This window comes from Schistocerca americana, chromosome 6 (genome assembly GCF_021461395.2).
Source record: "Schistocerca americana isolate TAMUIC-IGC-003095 chromosome 6, iqSchAmer2.1, whole genome shotgun sequence".
In the NCBI taxonomy this organism is placed as follows: domain Eukaryota; kingdom Metazoa; phylum Arthropoda; class Insecta; order Orthoptera; family Acrididae; genus Schistocerca; species Schistocerca americana.
This window is the reverse complement of record NC_060124.1, coordinates 152698866-152721393: the sequence shown is the minus strand read 5'-3', so window position 1 is coordinate 152721393 and position 22528 is coordinate 152698866. Positions and strand designations below refer to the sequence as shown.

The 22528-nt window shown below is 39.1% G+C and overlaps 1 protein-coding gene across 1 annotated transcript in view; it reads right to left on the bottom strand.

The window, feature by feature from the left end:
* Positions 1–11503: 11503 nt before the first annotated feature.
* Positions 11504–22528, bottom strand: part of LOC124619744 — a 38330-nt gene continuing 27305 nt past the window's right edge. Inside the window, exons 5-7 of the mRNA XM_047146320.1 lie at positions 21672–22108; positions 15187–15449; positions 11504–13682 (exon numbers count right to left, since the gene is read on the bottom strand). Coding sequence (XP_047002276.1) covers positions 13555–13682; positions 15187–15449; positions 21672–22108 — 828 coding nt within the window. The 3' untranslated portion in view covers positions 11504–13554. The remainder of the gene's footprint in view (positions 13683–15186; positions 15450–21671; positions 22109–22528) is intronic.

The window sequence follows — 22528 nt, the reverse complement described above, 5'->3', positions numbered from 1 at the left end:
TACAAGAGACATAGAATAAATATTTAGCACATCTTGTACTGTTAACAGTTAATTTTAAACTGTCAGTACTTCAAAATTGGCAATTTAATATTCAACATAACCTAAAATTCTCTTTGCACACTGATTTATATATGCCTAATTATGCTGCCATACTTGATCAATGGAGTATGAATATTTGTTATATGACTGTCTGAATGAAGAGCAGCTTTGACATTTTAACAGAGTTGAGTGACATAGTCATAAAGTGCACTGGATGTGCAGAGGGGAGGAGTGAGTTCAAACGCCTACTCGGTCATCCAGATTAAGGTTTTCCTTTGTATCCTGAAATGGACTACGGGAACTGGCAGAGAACCTAATATTCCTTTCCTTGTGTAACAATGATTTATAAAGTACAAACATTTAGCTGTAAACAGCACAAAATTTCTGAAGGACTACCACAAATAATTTGAAACACATTCACTGAAGTTAGTGATCCCAATATACAGTTGGATGATATCATGACCATAGTAAGATTCTGAATGGTATTCACAACTGAAATCAAAAGCACAGTCCATCATAACTAAATGTAGTCAAGGATGCAGTGAGTGCAGCATTAAATTGGTACCACCAAGTGACTGTTGCTTATCTGACTCCACCTTTTATCTGTGGTATGCCATGTGGCCCATGTCATACACCTTTCCCAGTTCCAGTTGACATATGGTGCAAAGGCCCCAATGGAGAAGCACTATCCATTGATAGTATGGGAACTGCCAAGACAGTCCTACTACATGACAACTGACATGCACACACCACTGCACATACCAAGGATAAGGGTCAGTATTTCTGTTGGGGACTTTTCACACCACAACCCTGACCTTGCATCCAATGACTTATCTTGTTTGCACTTGAAAAAATGGCGCAGTCGAGAATGGTTTGAAGATAACAAGGAACTTGAGACCACCGTTGTCAACTGATTTCATTTTCAGATAGAGAACTTCTGTGCAGTGGGGTTGAAGAATCTAGTGTAAAGTTGCAAAAAGTGCTCAGAAGCAGTCTGTGAGAAATGGAAAAGTAAAGTAGGATAGTAATAAACCAAAACCATCAATGACATTCAACTTTAAAAAAAAAAACACTAACAACTGGTTATATACTGGCACAGCAAAAGCATTTTTAATGTGATCATTAGTGTCAATTATTCCACAAAAATTATTCCATAAAAATCCATTAGTCAGATTTTCAGTTCTACCCGGAAATTACTTTTACTCTTGTGGTCCTGACTTTCACAGTTCATCCTAAATTTATAGTTTATAATAACCATACATGCCATTATTGAGTAAATGTATTGACATATTAATGCAAGAATCCCAAGGCCCTGAAAAGGCTTTTGCAAGATGTTCAGTTATCAACTTTACTTAAAATTCTTAATGCACACCTGTAGAATAAATATTTCTTTTTTTTTATTTTAGATGCAGTGCCTCAGTAGATTATGCCATATGGCAGTTTGGATGAAAGTATCCTAGCAATCTAGTTCCCATGTCAACTTCATGAGTGACACTGCAAAACAGGGTGATCTGAACTTATCCATTGAAGATGTGACATCTACCTCTGAGCTTTTTGGCTAACTTATTAGCATGCTGGTGCCACTTCAGCTTATTACCTATCTACACACCTAGGCATTTCAATTAGAATAGGGAAAGTGCCCCAAAATGACATAGTAGGGCAAAACAACATAGTGGCCTTCTTTTTAATTTTTTTTTTTATTTGGCAGCTGACAGGATCATAATCTTTGGTTCGCTTGATAGCTTTTAGTGGCTACACTTTGGCCACAAGCCATTAATCTTCGCGTGCTTCCATTTGGTGACGTGAAATGCGCGAGAAGCCACATTTGAAGTCAATGAAACCAATATTTCTATTAGCAAACTTTCAAATTTGTTAAGTGTTGATTATTTACGTGGAAAATTTACTATCTGGAGGACAGCTTATAAAGGTAAGTCTTTAAATCTGTGGCAGTATTTTAATGGTGTGTTCATTAATTTTCGAAGTTATGGCCAAAGATTACACTTGTATTGAAGAGGGCAAAATGACACAGACACTGCAGAGACATTCCTCCAGGAGATTTCTCCAACTCCCTCCACTTCCGGTACATCTAAGAAACGCAAAGCTTGCAAAGGCTGCCAGGAGTTCCCTGCAACACCGAAGCTGCAAGCTCTGAAGGGAAATGAGTTCCAGAAAAGGGAAAAGTAGCTGAGAAAATCAAGCAACGTTTGGTCATGGTGGTATTCAAAATCCAGTGAGATCTTACAATATACAACACAGAAATTAAGTGATGGTGAAACTGGTGGAGTACATACTACTTACCAGATTAGAGGTGCAATTCCACTCACTGCATCCCATTTGAGAAGACTTGAAGAGTCATGCATAGCTTACATTAGGAACATCTCTGGTTGAGTTTAAAGTTAAAAATTTGCTCTTTGAGATGGTTGTAAGATTATATGAGGGACGTTCAATAAGTAATGCAACACTTTTATTTAACTTGTCTAATTTCAGTTTGAAAGAATGTGGAATTTGTTGTGGGACATAATGGAATATCCCCGCTTCAGTCCCTAAAATTTCATGAAGTTCCGATAGTTGGCAGCGCTATACATAGCCTTCAAATTGGTGCCTGTAACAGAGGTGTGTTCGAAGCAGAGACCTCTCATTGAGTTTCTTTTGGCAGAAAACCAGAGCACTGCAGATATTCATAGGTGCTTGCCACATCTCTACAGAGACTTGGCACTGAACATAGGTACAGTGAATCATTGGGTGAGGCATCTGTCATCATCGCAACAAGGTCGCTCAAACCTGTATGATCACTTGCATGCAGTACGCCCGCACACAGCTGTGACTCTTGCAGTTTTGGAACATGCAAATACTTTCATGCAAGGTGACCGACAGATCTCAATCAAACATCATGCTGCATAATTGGAAGTCTCTGTTGGTAGTGCTGAAAACCTCATCCATCAGTTGGGGTACTCAAATGCGTGTGCCTATTGGGTTCTTTGCCACCTAAGAGAAGACCATAAAGAGCAACAAAGGGCCATCTGTGTAGAATTACGTGCACATTATGAGGCTGATCATGACCATATTTTGTCAGTCATCATCAAAGGTGATGGGACAAAGTCCGTAACTTCGAACTGGAAACAAAACGGCAAACCATGATTTGTGCCACATCTGTGACTCTGAAGGGGTTTTTCTGTTCAATGTCTTTCCTCATAGTGTGACAATCAACTCTGAAGTGTATTATGCCACCATCAGGAAATTGAAGAAATGACCTCAGGATGTTCAACACCACAATGCAAACAAACTTCTTCTCCATGACAATGCAAGGCCTAAAACAAGGCTGCATACTCAAGAGAAGCTCACAAAACTTCATTCAACTGTTCTTCCTCACCACCCTATAGCTCGGATTTTGCACCTTCCGACTTCAATCTCTTTGGCCAAGAAGCAGTACATGGATGATGGGCAACTTATAAATGCAACAAGATGTTGGCTCCTATGTTGGCCCATAGAGTGGTACCATGAAGGGATACAGGTCCTCCCAGTAATGTGGCGTAAATCAAATGGAAAAAATAAATAATAAAAAGAGGGTTTTACAGCCAAAACAGCGAGGAATAATATGGTGTAATGGAATTCTGAATCAAGCCAACCTACTTTCAGCATAAAATGTGTTGTATTACTTGTTGAACAGTCCTCGTATATTTAGTATTTATGAAAATACAGACTAACCACCCGTGGTCTAGGGGAAGTGTTTTTCAATTAGTAACCAAAATGTACTCGCTCCCGGATCCGAAACCCACCACTGCTTAGATTAATAATCAGAATTAGTAGCCGAAGACTTCCGACATAAGAAGTCACCCTTATTCTGCCAACGGCCTTGTCAAAGGTGGCGGAGGAGCGGATAGAGGCACTATCTTGTCCTTGCGGGGGGAAACTGAACCTAAAGGCGAAAGACTCAGCAATGATCAACAGCATGAAGATGCAGAAGGCATTAAAGAAACATAATGTGTACACATAGGACATGTGACCTGTAACTGAAATAGTGTTATGATGATCTCTCCACTGGCAAAAGATTCCGGAATAGGCCCCCATTAAAATCTCTGGGAGGGGACTGCCAAGGGGGACGTGATCATGAGAAAAGGATTCAATAACCAAAGAAAGTATAATGTTCTATGAGTCGGCATGTGGAATGTCAGAAGCTTGAATGTGGTAGGGAAGCTAGAAAATCTGAAAATGGAAATGCAAAGGCTCAATCTAGATATAGTAGGGGCCAGTGAAGTGAAATGAAAAGGAGACAAGAATTTATGATCAAATGAGTATAGGGTAGTATCAACAGAACCAGCAAATTATATAATGGGAGTAGGATTCATAATAAATAGGAAGTTCGGGCAGCGATTGTGTTACTGTGAACAGTTCAGTGATAGGGTTGTTTTTATCAGAATTGACAGCAAACCAACACCGACAACGACAGTTCAGGTATACATCCCGATGTTGCAAGTTGAAGATGAAGAGAGAGAGAAAGTATACAAGGATATTGAAAAGGTAATACGGTTCGTAAAGGGAGATGAAAATCGAATAGTCATGGGGAACTGGAATGCAGTTGTAGGGGAAGCAGTAGAAGAAATGGTTACAGGAGAATACAGGCTTGGGACACGGAATGTGAGAGGAGAAAGGCTTACTGAGTTCTGCAATAAATTTCAGCTAGTAATAGCAAATGCTCTGCTCAAGAATCACAACAGGGGGAGGTATACTTGAGAAAGGCCAGGTGATACGGGAAGATTTCAGTTACAGTACATCATGGGCAGACAGAGATTCCAAAATCAGATATTGGATTGTAAGGCATACCTAGAAACAGATAAAGACTCAGATAATGATGTAGTAGTGATGAAGAATAGGCTTAAGTTGAAGAGATTAGTCTGGGAGAATCAATATACAAAGAAGTGGGATATGGAAGTACTAAGAAATGATGAGATACACTTGAAGTTCTCTAAGGCTATAGCTACAACAATAAGGAACAACTCAGAAGACAGTACAGTTGAAGAGGAATGTACATCTCTAAAAAGGACAATCACAGAAGATAGAAAGAAAAACATAGGTACTGTGGTATTGATAGTAATGATGCCACGGTGTATGAAAGTTCTTAGGTCGGCACTACCACGAGACACCGACAACAGCACCCTCTACCCGGTGCTGTGGGGCTCTACGAGCTCCGCTAGAGATTCTCCCCACGTGATCAAGAGCAGACGGCCAGGACACTTAGCTTCAGCTTGGGACTGTGCTCATCTGTTCAAGTTATGTATGCCTCTGTATTTATTCAGGCTCCAGTAAACCACTTTTACTTACATGCAGTAACGACGTATTTTTCCTGCTCCTGCTCCTACCCATCCGCCGCCTTCCAGGCGGGATACAAAAGGTACAAAGAAAGTAACTGAGTAACTGTGAAGAAAACAAGGGTAACAGAAGAAATACTTCAGCTGATCAATGAAAGAAGAAAGTACAAAAATGGTCAGGGAAATTCATGAATACAGAAATACAAGTCACTGAAGAATTAATGAAAAAAGAAATGATCGTCAGAAGGACTGACTCAGCATACAGGGAAGTCAAATCAACCTTCAGTGAGACAAAAAGCAAGGGTGGTAACATTAAGAGTGCAATGGGAATTCCACTGTTAAAAGCAAAGGAGAGAGTGGATAGGTAGAAAGAGTACATTGAAGGCCTCTATGAGGGGAAAGATTTGTCTGATGTGATATAAGAAGAAACAGTAGTCAACTGAAAAGAGATAGGGGATCCAGTATTAGAATGAGAATTTAAGAGAGCTTTGGAGGGCCTAAGATCAAATAAGGCAGAAAGGATAGATAACATTCCATCAGAATTTCTAAAATCATTGAGGGAAGTGGCAATAAAATGACTACTCACGTTGGTGAGTAGAATGTATCTGACTTTCAGAAAAATATCATCCACACCGTTCCAAAGACTGTGAGAGCTGATAAGTGTGAGAATTATCGACCAATCAGATTAACAGCTCATGCATCAAAGTTAATTACAAAAATAATACGTAGAAGCATGGAAAAGAAAACTGAGAATGTGTTATATGATGATCAGTTTGGCTTTAGGAAAGATAAAGGCACCAAGAGAGGCAATTCCGACTTTGTGGTTGATAATGGAAGCAGGACCAAAGAAAAATCAAGAGACATTCATAGAATTTGCCTACCTGGAAAAAGCATTGGCCAATGTAAAATGATGCAAGATGTTCAAAATTCTGTGAAAAATAGAGGTAAGTTATAAGGAGAGACAGGTAATATTCAATATCTATAAGAGCCAAGATGGAATAATAAGAGTGGTGCGGCCAAGAACAAAGTGTTCAGATTAAAAAGGATGTAAGACAGGGATGCAGTCTTTCGCCCCAACTGTTCAATCTGCACATCGAAGAGGCAATGACAGTAATAAAAGAGAGGTTTAGGAATGGAATTAAAATTCAAGGCAAAAGGATATCAATGATAGAAGAATTACATGATCTGAATGTAATGAACAGTCTAATGAGTACAAAACATGGACTGAGAGTAAATCTGGGAAAGACGAAAGTACTGACAAGTAGCAGAAATGAGAAAAGCCCGAAACTTAACATTAGGATTTACGGTCACGAAGTAGATGAAGTTAAGGAATTCTGCTACTTAGGCAGCAAAATAATCAATGACAGACAGAGCAAGGAGGACATCAAAAGCAGACCAGCACAGGCAAAAAAGGCACTCATGGCAAAGGGAAGTCTACTAGTATCAAACATAGGCCTTACTATGAGGAAGAAATTTCTGAGAACGTACATTTGGAGCACAGAATTGTATAGTAGTGAAACAAGGACTATGGGAAAACTGGAACAGAAGAGAATCGAAACATTTGAGTTGTGGCGCTATAGGCGAATGTTGAAAATTAGTTGGTAATTCTGCCCAGAATCGGAGAGGAAAGGAGTATGTGGAAAACACTGACAAGGAGAAGGGACAGGATGATAAGATATCTGTTGAGACATCAGGGAATGACTTCCACGGTACTAGAGGGAGATGTAGACGGCAAAATCTGTAGAGGAAGGCAGAGATTGGAATAAATCCAGCAAATAATTGAGAATGTAGGTTGCAAGTTCTACTCCGAGATGAAGAGGTTGGCATGGGAGAGGAATTCGTGGTATGCCGCCTCAAATTAGTCAGAAGAAAAAAAAAAACACACTCATGAGGTAATTCAATAATACATACATATTCGTGGTAAGCAGACAGGCATTGCACCAGTTTATAACACACTGCAGGTTATTCTCTAGAGTCTACAATAATTTATATGGGTGGCTCATCTTGATAAACAGCAGTACTAGACAACCTAAAAGCATCTGTTAACCGATTTATGAGTGTTGAGAGAATAAGCCGTCACTTTTGTTAAGGCATGCCAAACACACCAAGAGCTTTGTCACAGTATCTGACACCGACATTCTTAAATCTCAGGTAAAAGAATGAGTAAAAATGTAAGTAATGTGGTGCATATTTTTATGTAGTGTGTAATAGAAAAAAATAACACAGTGTTGGTTAAAATGCCATTTAAATATTTTACAAAACAACAAATACACATCTGAATTAACATTAAAACAAGACAGAATTAATATCTATTTACAAATTCCAACATTTACAATAAAAAATACAAAAAATTTACACATATATTATAAACATTTATATTTTGAATATAAGGCACTTCGAAAATGTACAATAATTTATTACAAAAGGCTTACAAATTTCAGTCTTTCAGTAGAATGTGTAAAAATGTTTAAAAATCTCTGGTTACATTCTCTTGTTTATCCATATACATATTTTGCTTATGAACAAACAGCTTATGTATTAACAGTCAGTTCAAAATAATACATGTTTGAGTAGTTTTGAAACAAGAGACAACTGGAATGTATCACACAATATTACATCACTAAGGGCAAAAAGATGAAGCGATCACAGATGATAACTCAGAGTTCACAAGTAAAGTATGGAAGTGTGTGTGTGTGTGTGTGTGTGTGTGTGTGTGTGTGTGTGTGGAGTGGGGCAGTCGGTCAACAGACAGAAAACCTGTCTTTAGAAAGTCATTAGGGAAATATTGAAAATACAAAGTGAGAGAACTTAAAAACTGTCAATACTGTGTAAATGGAGATATCCAGATGTGATGACATTCAGCAACTACAAAATGGAAATACAATACAAAACAGTATTTGATAAATATGGACGGACTGAATGGAACAGCAGGGTATGCATCAACATAAAATTTACAGCTGGAATAAATCAGCTACTTTTGAGCAGACAGCTCTCAATAAAATGAAAAGCATGCAAAATAACTCTGGTGATAAAAGAAAAATACAATAAAATTGGTCAAAAAGGAAATTCACCTGCAAAAACTTTAAAATTACAGAGAGACAAAATGGCTAGTCCATACTTACATTTGGAAGGCAAAATACCTCTACTGTTGATACAAACATTTGAAAGTGAAATAATTAAACTTAGCTTTCAGAACTATTAGTTCCTTCCTCAGGGAAGGAAGAGGAATGGATTCAGTTTAGAAAGGGGGGCAGACATCTCAAACCCAAGGGTGACAGTGACCCATCTGTTGTGAAGAAGAGAGGAAACAATGGGAAATGTGGTTGAGGTGTCAAAGAGAGAGTAGGTCAATGATAGTATATCTGCTAACACTGTGCCAGCTTCAGTCCACAGATGATAGAAAGCCAGAGAGAGACCAGAGACCAGACATAGTAAAGGAAATGGAGAGAAATCAAATGGAGAGTGTGTGTGTGTGTGTGTGTGTGTGTGTGTGTGTGTGTGTGTGTAAGAAAGAAGGGAGAGGGATGGTGGTGGAAGGTCATGCTCTGTAGCATGACTCAAGGAACTTGATGTCTGCCACACAACATGGGCTACTTGCACCTTTCTGTTTGATATTCATTCCCTGATTTCTGAACAGCAGTTTCATTTACCCTTATCCTCACAACAGATGGGCAATTCTCATTCTGAGGTCTGAGTGGTGTCCCCCTCCTTTCTAATATTTCTCAATCTATTCTGCTTTTGTCCCAGGGGAAGAAATTAATAGCAAGACAGCTAAAATTAGTTTCTTCAGTTTTAAATTAGTTTATGGATAATGCCAGAATTTTGCGACATAAAGGAAATAAACTGCATGTGTCCTCTGATCGACAATGATGAAAAACTGAATAAATGATAACATTCATCAGATGGTATAATCAGACATGCGCAGTCTCAAACTTATGGCACTTGGTGATTTTCTATGTACTTTTGTCCTGGATACAAATAAGTATACGGTGTACATATAGTTTTAATTTGATTGTGCAGCCCAAAGAATAAAATACTGATTTCTACTTTGCACTTCCAAAAGTATTATTAGTCCAAGTACACTTCTCTGGTGCTTAAAAATAAGAGCACATTATTACACTACTCTAAAGCAGTGTAAAAGTGTGTGTAAATCCGCGGTTAGCCATTTTCAGCAAGCAATAATACAAAACAATAGAAAAAAAATTGGATGCAATGGTCGATTCCGCAAGTGATTTTTCAATAATCAACATTGTCAAATGGAAGTGTGTGACCTCATAAATGTATATATAATAATTTATCATGTCATGATCAATTAATTTTGTGCCATTTTAACATAATAAACTGTTATACAAAAGTTTGTGAATTGCTACTTGGTCACAGCCTAATTTATGAACACTGGAAATGTTTCCTTACATGGATGACAATGCTACTAATATTGATCAAAATGGGTGTAGTCAAAATAACATGAGGACAACAAAAGTGAAGGTAACGCCTGACTGATATAAGAATCATAATAGCTGATATGCATATTCAGCAGAAATAAAACACCGAAAATATCAAAAAATTATTGGAATAAAGCAGAAATTCTTCCAGATACAAAATACCAAGTAGTTTAAAGAACTTTAAGTGACATGCAGACACAACGAATGACATAATATGTGCGTAACAGAAAAATTGTGCAAATCTGAACAAGTGAACAATAAAACTTGCTAATGAATGTTGTAAGAATTTAAGATGACAGTTGGATGAAGAATAATAAAAATCAATATATACAAGCTACCACAGGTAATTCACTTTAAAAATATATGTCATACAAATTGAAAACAAAACTGGTTCGAAAACAGTTCTGTTTTCTGCTAATAGCACACACTGCAGCAAATAAAATCTATTACATTGAAATGAGCACACCTCAAGAGTAGATGCACTAGCCCCAAAGAAAATGGAACACATGCAGAATCTTGCTGATAACTTAAATTTTGAGTGATATGGCTTAATCCTGTGGGGGGAAAATCTCTCTGCAGCAGAAAGCAATAATGGAAAACATTAACCAAGCCAATAATAGCTAATACCTTGCAAATGCCTCAATTTTATAGGCTGATCAATATCCTGTGAGGAAGATTATGAATAGTCTGCAACAAATTTTTAGCTATAAAACAATGATATGTAAAATCCAGAATGGAAGGTAACAATACTGAAACAATGATATGTGGAAGGCATTATTCTTTAAGCTGCCTTTTAACAACTCTCTTAACAATGTCAAACACACAATGCAAGAATGTATTTATAAAAGCATATTAACAAGAACACATAGCAATTTAAAGATACAAATAGAACAAAATACGTAAAGCACCATGAGAACTGAACCATATGAGTGTGATTAACAGTTACCATGAAACTAGCAGTTAGAAACTTTCATGTAGATACATAAAATGACAGCAAAACAATGTGGTGAGTAGTATTCTTCCACATTCTGTTTGCTATTTTTCAGTTTATGGATCCCAAATGGTGATTAATAAAGGATAATGAGGATGTTTGTGCTAATAAAATTAGAAAAATATGGCACTTTTTAAATAAATCACTCAGGCTCAGAATTGCTGAAGAAGCTTTCACAGAAAAAACTGGAAATCTGTCACACATAATACAAACTTGCATCATTTTCATTTGCAGAAGTCAAATTATCCTACAGGAAAAAGGAACATACAGAGTACCTAAAAGTACACAAATTTTGAATATTCTACCAATTTTACTTTGTCTGGTTGGTGGCACTGTTTATTATAACTCGTTAGTTGACCTTATAAAAGAGTATTCAATGGAACAGTATGTTATTATTCAGAAAAGGCAAAACAAATATGGGGAGTTTCGGTACCAAAGAGAGAATGTAGATTAAATTGTCTGGTTGTAATCATACTGCTGTTTTGGCAACAACAGCAATGTGAGGGAAGCTGCTTCACAGAACCTGTGGGATTAGATTTCAAGGTGTTCTCAACAAGAGAACATTCAGAGGAGCAGCACCATGCTCTGGATTCTGTAAGATGATGCGTAACTGTTAGGCTACTGAACAAGTGGCTCAAGAACTAAGCAAAGTCACTACCAAAGTTCTGAGAACTCTCAACAGGATACTTGAGAAACAGAGATTGGACAACAATTTCTCCTTAGTGGTGAGGTGCATTTTCTTTTAAGCAGGCTTGTTAACACCCACAAACAGTTGCTTTCATGGGTCGCTGCTGAGACTTTTGGGGCAATGGAGATATTGCTGTCCTTCATTGAATATTTAACAGTAAACAGAATGTTACAACAATGTATTAACACAGCTATAACGACTTCATTACACAGTGTGAGTGTTAAGCATACTTCGTTCATCAGGTTGGTTCTATTAGGCATCCAGCGAGGAAAAAAAGCAAATTTGTTGGGAGAATGGATTCCTTTCTCGGACTGCTGATTCCTCACAACAGGGGTGTGAATAAGCAACTAAGATACTGTGATTTGTCACCATGTGATATCTATCCACATGAATTTCAAAGCTGTTATATACATATCAACAAATCACAAAAAATTCTTGAGCTTAGGATGAGAGCTGTGTTAAACATATGAGTAATACTATATTTTATAGTTTATCATATAGCATGCACTTTACAATGAGACATAAATAACATAATTCTTTAAATAAATTATTACATTGTTGTTTGATCCAAAAGTGGTGTTCTTTTTGGGAAACAATTTACAATATTTGTTGGGATAAAATTTATAAAGTTACATACTGAGTAATTAATTCTCCACTACATTCAGTCTCCTTGACAGATTAAAATTCATCTTTTGTAGCTTGACACCAACCCAGATCCTTGCTTTTACAGACAATACCCTACTAACTCAGCTAATTGATAGAATGTGGCCTGTAAAATCAGTCAAAATGATTTGTTCAGTGTTAATCAGTATCTCAATCACCATAAAAAGAGGATGGAGCACTAAAATTCTGTTAGCCAGACTCCCAAAAGAACCACTGAACATGGGGGAAAAGTACAATATCTTTGCCAATTATAGAAAGAACTTAAATCAGACTGAGTGTTTTTGCCATTTTTTAAAGAACTGCCTCAAAATGTAAATCTGAGCTGATTTGTTATACGATTAAGAACAGAGATCACAATGTGTTGAATCACTGACATCAAGTTCCCAAACGGCAGCAAAAATGGAAAGGAAATGCAGAAAGAGAAAAGTCTTACAGATAAGGAATTCAATAAAATTTTTTGAATTAATATTATTTTCTGTTGCATTGTGATTTCTTGTTTGTTATAAAATAAAACTGATTAGGCATTCCTGACAGATAAGTAGGAACATATTAGTATAGAAATTATACACCACACACAAGCTCATTTGGGATTCTTATGTGCGATATCTTGAGAGAAAAATGACACTTAATTGAAAAAACTTTGGTTGCACATATGATACCTCTATTTCCCTGCATTACAGATGAGCTATTTCTTTATGTACCATAATAAATGCAAAACTAAAATTCTTCTGCAACATCATATAATTCTAATACCCTCATCTGATTCTAATTCAGTGGGATATTTGAATTGTACAAGGAAAGACAACTACTCACCACACTATGGCAATAGCCGCACACGTGTAGGCTGTGTGTGGGTACCCTGACAAAGTACACAAGTTCGAGACATTGTTCCTATGCCTATCTGATGATTCTACAGAGGGAGTTCTTCTCTTTCCTCATAATGTTGTTTACTTTCCGCTCAGTATTATTTCAACAATGGAATATTTTCATGATTGTAAGAAAAGGATTAATAACTCTGGGAAAAATTACAATCTGTCTATGGAGAAAATGATTGACATGCATTATGTACTACTTTTTATTTCTTTCAGACACGGTCACAGAATAAAAAATATTCTGTGACTTTGTCTAAAAGAGTAATAACTAACTTTTTTTCAACAGTGGGCATAACAGATTCTATTGTTACTTCTTCCAATTTTTCTGCATAAACTTCCTACACAGTTATTGCATAATGACTGTAATATCCTCTGTTTAAATTTTTTCCTTTGAGGAAATTGTAAGAAAGTGGAGCTTCTGATTTAGACTGAGTAATAACTATGAGATTTGCTAACACGTAACACAGCATGTAATGAGAATCATACTGTTAGCTAGTAACAAAATAAATAAGGATTAATACAATTTACAGTGTAGTAACATAAAAAATACTAATCACAGTTTTGTTTCATGCAGATCTCTTCTTACATAACCCCGATACGGCCGCATTCTCACAGGTCTCGAATGATGCTGAGGCGGTTCGTGGTTGTGATGTGGAGTTTCATCTCCTGAATCAACATCCCCTGAAAAATATTGAGTATAATCAGTATATATGATGAGCACTAATTAGCTACTATTATGAAGTTTAAGTTGGTGATAGTGTCACAAAAATGATGTAATTGATGCAATAAATTGCTGCAAGCATGAAACTGAATAGTTGCCTTTCCAGCATAAACTTGTGTGATGTGATGGATTGTATCAAGCAATGGTAAATCTAGGATGGAATAATGACAGTATTATGAAAAAGGATAGATTTCTATTCGCCATTTAGGGGAGACGATGAGTCACAGACATGCACAACAAAGACTACTGAACACAAAAACTTTCAGCCAGAAGCCCTTCTTCCGAAATGCAAAACATACACAAATACACATTCAGGTAAACACACCTCACTCACACACATGACCACTGTATCTGGCTGCCAAGGCCAGACTGTGAGTAACTGGGTGTGATGGTGGGGCTAAGGAGTATGCTGCGGTGGGGAAGGGGAAGGGGAAGGGAGAGCAAGGTACAGGTGGGGGACAGTTAACTGCTGTTTGTGGGAGCATACAGGGATAGGTGGAGAGAGGGTAAGGCAGCAAGGTGCAGTCAGGAGGCAAGCCAGGGGGTGGAGGGGGGAGGGGACAGGCGCACAAGAAAGGAAAAGGAGAGATGCTTGTGGAACAGAAGGCTGTAGAGTGGGAACATGGTGGGGGATAGGTGGATGAAGGATAATGCATAATGAAGGTTGAGGCCAGGAGGGTTATGGGAAAGTAGGATATATTGCGCAGACAATTCCCAATTCTGAATTGCACAGGTGGGAACTCTTCTTGCAATATATCTGACATTACCATAACTCTCCTGCCCCCAACCTTCGTTAGTCATTGATCTATCTCCCTCCCTGTTCCCACTCCACAGCTTTCTATTCCACAAGTGCAACCACCATCTGTTTACTTCTCTCCTTTTCCATCCCTCCCCCCCCCCCCCCCTCCCCCTGCTCTCTTTCTAAACCTCCTGACTGCACGTAGCTGCTAAGCACTCTCTCCAACTTGTCCCTGTATGCAGCCACAAACAGTACTTTACCGTCCCTCACCTTTACTCTGCTCTCCCACACCATCCCCGTCCCAGCCTAGTCCTTACCCCCACCACCCAGACTGCTTTTCCCATCATGTGACGTTGCTCGCAGTCTGGCCTCGGAAGCAAGACCAGTGGTTATGTGTATGTGAGCTGTGTTTGCATGAATGTGTGTATGTTGTCTATTTTGGAAGAAGGGCTTTTGGCTGAAAACTTGTGTGTTCAGTAGTCTTTTTGCTGTGCCTGTCTGCAACTTTTCTCCACTATATGGTGATGGAATGTATTCATTTTAGTGTTTTTTTTTTTTAAGTGACAATTTGCTCAGCTGTGTGCAACTGGCACAGAGGCCATTCAGAAGTGTTATTAGACGACTTTACTTGTCTCCACTGAAAACTACTGCAGTCAATCTACTTAAAGGGCCAAATACGAAAGGTCAAGCAGCTACACACATACAAAACACAAAGGACATTTTACCGTCGCTAGAATTTGTGGACGCGACAAAGTGCTCTGAGCGTACGGCCTTGCGAGATTTGGGCCGACGGTAGTATTTGAACTCGCGGGGCAGTGTGTACGAGCGGGGTAACGAGATCTGCGAGTCCATGTCGGACGGGATGCGGTATGACTTGTACATGAGCATGGCCTGCTGGGCACCTGCACTCCCACTGTCGCAGCCGGCATCCTTCGCTCCCCGGGCCGCCGCCTCCGAGTAGCTCGATCCGTGGTCGCTGCTGCACTCCCTGGAAGAGATAAAACACAGCTGTAGCATAAAATGAAATAAAAGACCACACTTCATTAAATAATTAATTATCCCCCCAACAGAAACCTGTCACCCACTCTTCAGAAAAACAATATATCATACACTCAGCTGAAGCTACGTCGTGCTAAAGTGATGTCATAAAAGTTCCACGACAAGGCTTTTTTTATTTCTGGGTTTACAATACTAATACGGAACGTATGTTATTTTTATATGATAACGACAGTAGCTGAAGACATTAATTAAACATTTTGCCATGGATAGGACTTAAACCCTGGTGCCCTACTTACTAGGAAGATGTGTTAGCCATTACTTGCAAGCGCTACCCTACTCCAGTGGCCTCCCTAACATAGACTTCAATCCACGCCATCAGCCTATTTTTCCCTTCTTAAATCGTCAGTATTGCTCTCCGGTGTTAGAATACCACACCAGCTTTGTATGTAATGGGAAAATCATGCCTGTACATACACACTGAAGAGCCAAAGAATCTGGTACAGGCACGTGTATTCAAATACAGTGATATGTAAACAGGCGGAATGCTTTGCTGCGGTCAGCAACGTCTATATTAGACATCAAGTGTCTGGTGCAGTTGTTAGATCGGTTACTGCTGCTACAATGGAAGGTTATCAAGATTTATGCGAGTTTGAATGCGGCATTATAGTCGGTGCACGAGCAATGGGACAGAGCATCTCCATGGTAGTGATGAAATGGCGATTTTCCCATATGACCATTTCAGGAGTGCACTGTGAATATCAGGAATCCGGTAAAACATCAAATCTCTGACATTGCTGCAGCCAGAAAAAGATCCTGCAAGAACGAGACCAATGATGACTGCAGAGAACTGTTCAACGAGAGAGAAGTGCAATCATTCCGCAAATTCCTGCAGATTTCAATGCTGGGCCATCAACAAGTACCAACGTGTGAGCCATTCAATCAATGAAACATCATCGACATTGGCTTTCAGAGCTGAAGGCCCACTCGTGTACCCTTGATGACTGCACGACACAGAGCTTCATGCTTCGCCTGGGTCCATCAACACAGTCATTGGACTGTTGATGACTGGAAACATATTGCCTGGTCGAACCATTATTGTTTCAAATTGTATCGAGCAAATGGATGTATATGTGTATACGGGTATGGAGATGACCTTATGAATCCATGGACCCTGCATGTCAGCAGGAGCTGTTCACTGGTGGAGGCTCTGTAATGTAATGGGGTGTGTGCAGTTGGAGTGATATGGGATGCCTGATACGTCTAGATATGATTCTGACAGGTGAAGCGTACGTAAGCATCCTGTCTGATCACCTGTGTCCATTCATATCCATTGTGCATTCCTACAGACTTGGGTAATTCCAGCATAACAATGCAACACCCCATGTGTCCAGAATTGGTACAGTGTGGCTCCAGGAACACTCTTCTGAGTTTAAACACTACCACTGGCCACCAAACTCCCGGGACATGAACATTATTGAGCGTTTCTGGGATGTCGTGCAATGTGCTGTTCAAAAGAGATCTCCACCCACTCGTCCTCTCACGGATTTATGAACAGCCCCACAGGATTCATGGTGTCAATTCCCTCAAGAACTACTTCACACATTAGTCGAGTCCATGCCACGTCACGTTGCAGCACTTCTGCAAGCTTACTGGGTCCCTACACAATACTAGGCAGGCATAACAGTTTCTTTGGATCTCCAGTGCATAATAAATTGAAAATACTGACTGTTTAAGATGGGGAAAATAGGCTGAAGCCATGAATTCAAGCTTATGTTAGCGAGGGAATTGTACCAGGGTAGCCGTGCAGCTGTGCTGCCTATAGTGTTAGGGTGGTGTAATGGCTAACACGGCTGCTTAGTAAGCAGGAGACTCGGGATCAAGTCGCGGCCATGGCACAAATTTTTGATTCATATCTTCAGCTTCTATCATTACTGTACAGAAAGTTGAGACTCATATGTCTCAAGCAAAATTTAATTATGTTATTTTCATGTTACCTGGTACGTGTGAGTCCTCGGAATGACTTCGGCCATGTTTCTGCATGAACTTACTACGTGGTTGGGCTGTGCTTAGCAGTGCTCAGTTTGGGTTCTTTGCCCATTAGTTACTGTGACACAATGGATGCTGATTGTAAGCACAGAATGAACATTAAATTCTGTGTTAAGTTCAGGAAAACCCCTAGTGACATGTGAACAATGATTAAGCAAGCATATGCAGACAAGGCACTTTTGAGAAGTCACGTTTTTGACTGGCACAAAAGGTTTAATGGAGGCAGAGATTCAGCGCAACACGATCCCATTGCTTGTCGCCCATGGAGCGTGTAAGGCAGTTATTGCAAGAAGACCATCATGTGCATGGAATGTCATAAGAAGTTAATTTGTATCATGATGTGTGTCAATAGATTTGACAAAAAAATTTAGGGAAACAGAAACTTAATGCAAAATGCAAAACTCATGCCTCGCATACTAACAGACAAACAGAAAGAGGAAAGACGAAGAATTTCTGCTGAACTACTGGATAGAGCCAGACGTGATCCCACATTTCTGTCAAAGATTATTGCTGGGGATGAAAATTGGTGCTACCAATATGACCCTCACACAAAGCATCAAAGAGCTGAATGGTGGGGCTCGGTTCACTAGCCTCAAAAAAAGTCAAATGACAACCCCGAGGATCAAGATGATATTCATCGCATTCCTCCAGCATGAACGAAACTCTTTACATCGCAGTCTTGAAATGTTTGCGACAAGCAATTCTATGCCACTGCCCTGTTTTGTGGCATTCTCATGGCTGGTTTTTACTGTGTGACAATGCAGCACGCCATACTGCTTTATCTGTTATTGAGTATCTGACCAGACATTCTGTTATTGCCATCCCACTTCCGCCATAGTTGCCCGACTTCTCGTCTTGCAATTTTTTCGTTTCAGCGAATGAAAAGGCGACTGAAAGGGAAGCTTCATCAAGATATCACATACATCCAACGGGTTGTGACAAATGAGCTCACAAGGATCACAGCTGAAAAGTTCCACAGTTACTTGCAGGGCCTCCAGAAACACTGGCAGCTGTATATAGATAGCCCAGGTGACTACGTCAATAGGAGTCAGGATTATCACTTTGCAAGTGCAATTGCAATTTTTTCTAAATCCTGTCCTGGAACTCCTCTGACAAAGAGAGTACTTCCATTTTCCTCAAGCAACTTTTTTATACCATAAAAATGTATAAATAAGCAGCATTTTCCTCTTCACTGATAACCAGTTTTCCATCCTATTATATTCACTGGCTTAAACAGTACAAAATATGTTTCAATAGGTGCTGTTCTATAGATAACCAGCCCAGGTAGTCACACACATTAGCACACCACTTCCAGGATTCGGAGCAGTGTGCTGGCTCTGGACTGAATCTGCCCAATGAAGTAAAGATAAGGGCAGGTGCGCAAGCCAGCCTCCATGTGGTTTGTAGGTGGTTTCCGTGTGGTTTGTAGGCACTTTCCCATATCCAACTAGGTGAACATTGGGTAGGTACCACCTTCCATATCGGTTACACAATCTATAAATACTTTGGACATGTTCACATGGAATATCACTTGATGCAGGCAGATGGGCTACATGAAATCCAGATTAACATTCTGAACATGTGAATGAGATGGGATAAGGCCACGAAAAAGGAAGAAGAAGAAGAAAATGATGATGATGTGCAGTGCTTAAGATAAGATGCGTAAAGTAGTAATATTTTTGTACTATACTTATTACATGACCCTTTGACAGAATGTAATGTATGTTTGATTTCTTTTTACTACAGAGTTAACATGTTTAGTAATGTATAACTAAAGGTTTTATATAGGAAAACTGCACAACACAGTAATATGAAGATATAATATTATAAACAGTAATAACCATTTTGAAGGAAATTTCACAGAAACTGGAGAACAATTTTTGACCATACAATGTCCAGTTGGCATTCACAGTACAAAACGTAATGAAATACAGTGTAAAGCACAAAGCAGGCAATGGAATAAGTAAATCTGAACTGGCAGGTGTTTATTAAAAACAGTGTGCATCCTATGAAATACACAGGGCAAACAGGTAGGAAATTTTTGACATAATATGGGGAGAATGCAAATGCTTCTAGATTGGGCAGCTACAGCAGATCGTTGGCTGCCAAACATATATATGAGACTAGTCACCCCCTGAAAGGCACACAAGAGGACTCAGAGGTGATGCATGTAGATAAGAAAGGAAAGAAACTCAACCTGCTTGAGGAACATGAAACAGCAATCCACTGGCTTAAGTCTGATAATGAACTTAATATACAAACTGGTGAGAAAGGTAATACGTTCTTGATTTTTTTTAAAAAACCTTCTTTAGGGTCTTAGTATGATATATGGGAATGATTCTGCATCAATAAGCATTGGTATGGTGTCTCTCCATATCCTCTGTAACACTCCAAAGATGTTACAGAGGATATGGAGAGACACCATACCAATAAGTCTCTTGGAGCCCACACATGTTTATGAACTAACAGTGCACAGGGAGGCAGCTGCTGTGACTGGTGTTTAACATTTTACTGAAGAAATGCTTCAGTGAATGTGCAGCTCACGTTTATGTAGAATTAACTTAGACAGCCAGATCACGGAAGCTTGACTCCCTAAACGTGTTGCTGAGGATTAAGTTCCCAATATTAGTGGTTCTGTGCTACAGTATTTATAATGATTACCTTAACAACCACTACCTCTGGTTCTTAAAACAGGCAATATTAGAGTAACAACAACTTCTGAAGCAAAACTGTGTAACAAGAATACACCCTTATATAACAGATACACATTCTATAGGCTATAAAGTTAGCTACTTCAGAACTACCATTCAATGGACTATTTAAAACTGACACATTTGTTTTTATACAGATGGAAATCCCACAATCATTATGGCAATTAAGTGGTGTTGCGAAAAAAGAAGAAAAAATACCATAACATATGTACACAAACTATTTTAATGAAAGCATTTGTAAAACCACTCTAATGAGGACAACTGACTCTATTTTCTCCTCCAACTTGGGTCCACAGCCATGATAAACTTATTGAAAAGCCATGTTCCCCACAGATTGCTGTTGAAGAAACACTTCCATATAAGTGACATTCTGGATTTTAGTCGGCTAGCCTACTTGTCTCAGTGCACCTGCTGTTACTGCAGGACACACAATGTCATTGAAGAAACAGAACCGCGTAACTAACTATTCAGATTTTCTGGATTTTGGTTAGTTGGCATAACTATTAGTGCACCTGCTGTTGCTGTGGGAAAGATGAATTTTCTATACCTTACAATGAAAATGAAGCTGAAAGAATACCAAATAAGTAAAAAAAGGTGTAAATTATGTGTCAAACAGATGCAATGGAAGGCCACTGTCCTTTGTCAGAAAACATATGGACAGAGTTAATGCTATCTCACCTGTTGGTTATTACTATCAATAACTTCTGATGTCAGTCACACACACACACACACACACACACACACACACACACACACACACACAGAGAGAGAGAGAGAGAGAGAGAGAGAGAGAGATAGTTGCCTTTCTGGATACACTCTACAAACCAAGATTTTAAATTCCTTTGCACAACATTTCCTTGTTACATTTGTGCGTTGAAAATGACAGGATGTGTACCTGTAGAAATATCGGCAGTTGTCGAAGGCACCACCTAACTGCATTCCCATAAGTAACTTTGTGAAAAAAAAGTGATTCAATAGTTACAGCTCACGTTACCAAAAAGGAGAAGCCCCCCCCCCCCCCCTTTCCTCTAATTCCCAAAGCAGTACATTGTGTTACTAAACAAAAGTACAGTACATTACTTATTGTCCATGCACAATGATTTGAAAATAGGCCCCAGTTCAAAACTATTGATTGAGTAAACAAAAAAAAAATTTTTTTCATGAAATTTGCAGCTTTGGATGGTTTTTCGAGGCACTGAAAACTTTTAATGGTTGATTTCAATCTAGATGTTAACTTTAACTTTGGAAAAGAAAAACGAGAAACAAAAACTGTTTATTTAGTCACTTGGAAAAAATACTGAAAGCTCACAGACATAAAACAGGCCACAGATATAGAATCTTAGCTTATTCGTGGTTTCCGCAAACCATTAACGTAATGAAAGTAGTTTATCAACAGTGTGTGCAATTCCATTACTGTAACACAGAGGAAAATATCAATTCTCAACAATGCTCACCTGTCCATGTGGTCATCATCTGACAACCGATATACAGGGCCTCGTTCGTGCTCCCAGCTGCAGTAGATGCTGTTGCCCTCGAGGTAATGAGGCGCCAGGAGAATCTCAGGTGTTTTGGAACGATGCTTCGCACGTGGGGGTGGGAGTAAATGGTAAGAGTATGGCGGTGGCAGAGCTCTGGAACTCGGAGGTGTCGGTGGTGGCCAACCACCCTGGTTGTGTCGCTTAGCTCTCGGTATCGGCTGCCGAGGCAGTGAGCCAAAGTCATCGCCGACACCTGACGGTGCACCTGAACCTGGTCTCTGTATTTTACCCTGCTTTATTTCTTCCTCAATTATCCGAAGCTCTGCTAACTGCTTCTGTTTCTTTTCCTGCAGTTTCTGCTGTATGTTCACCCTCGAGCCAACACTGCTTGCTTCATTTTCACTTGAGCCACCCTGCAAAAATTATATCCACATATTGTGAGGAACATAACAATACAAGATTGTAAGTTTGTCTATGTGATAGAGAAAAGAAACAAATTATGACACATACTCATAAGCATAACTGCCAATAATAACAACTAACATGGCAAGCAGATTGTTCCTCAGCACCTATTTGCATAAGTAAGAATATAATCAACAATACAGGGTATTGAAAAAAGTGTCTAATATTCTTACAAAGGTAGTACCACTCAAAATTAGGTCCTACAATCATTTCTGGAAATAAATGCTTGCTGGGATATGGGCTATTTTGTCCTCTGGTAGTCATCTGTATAATGACACTACAGCAGGTTCTCATTCTTACACATCTTTATGACATCCTTCTCAAAGAACTTCGAATTCATGCGAACAACTGAGCAAGGTGGGGCACAGTTC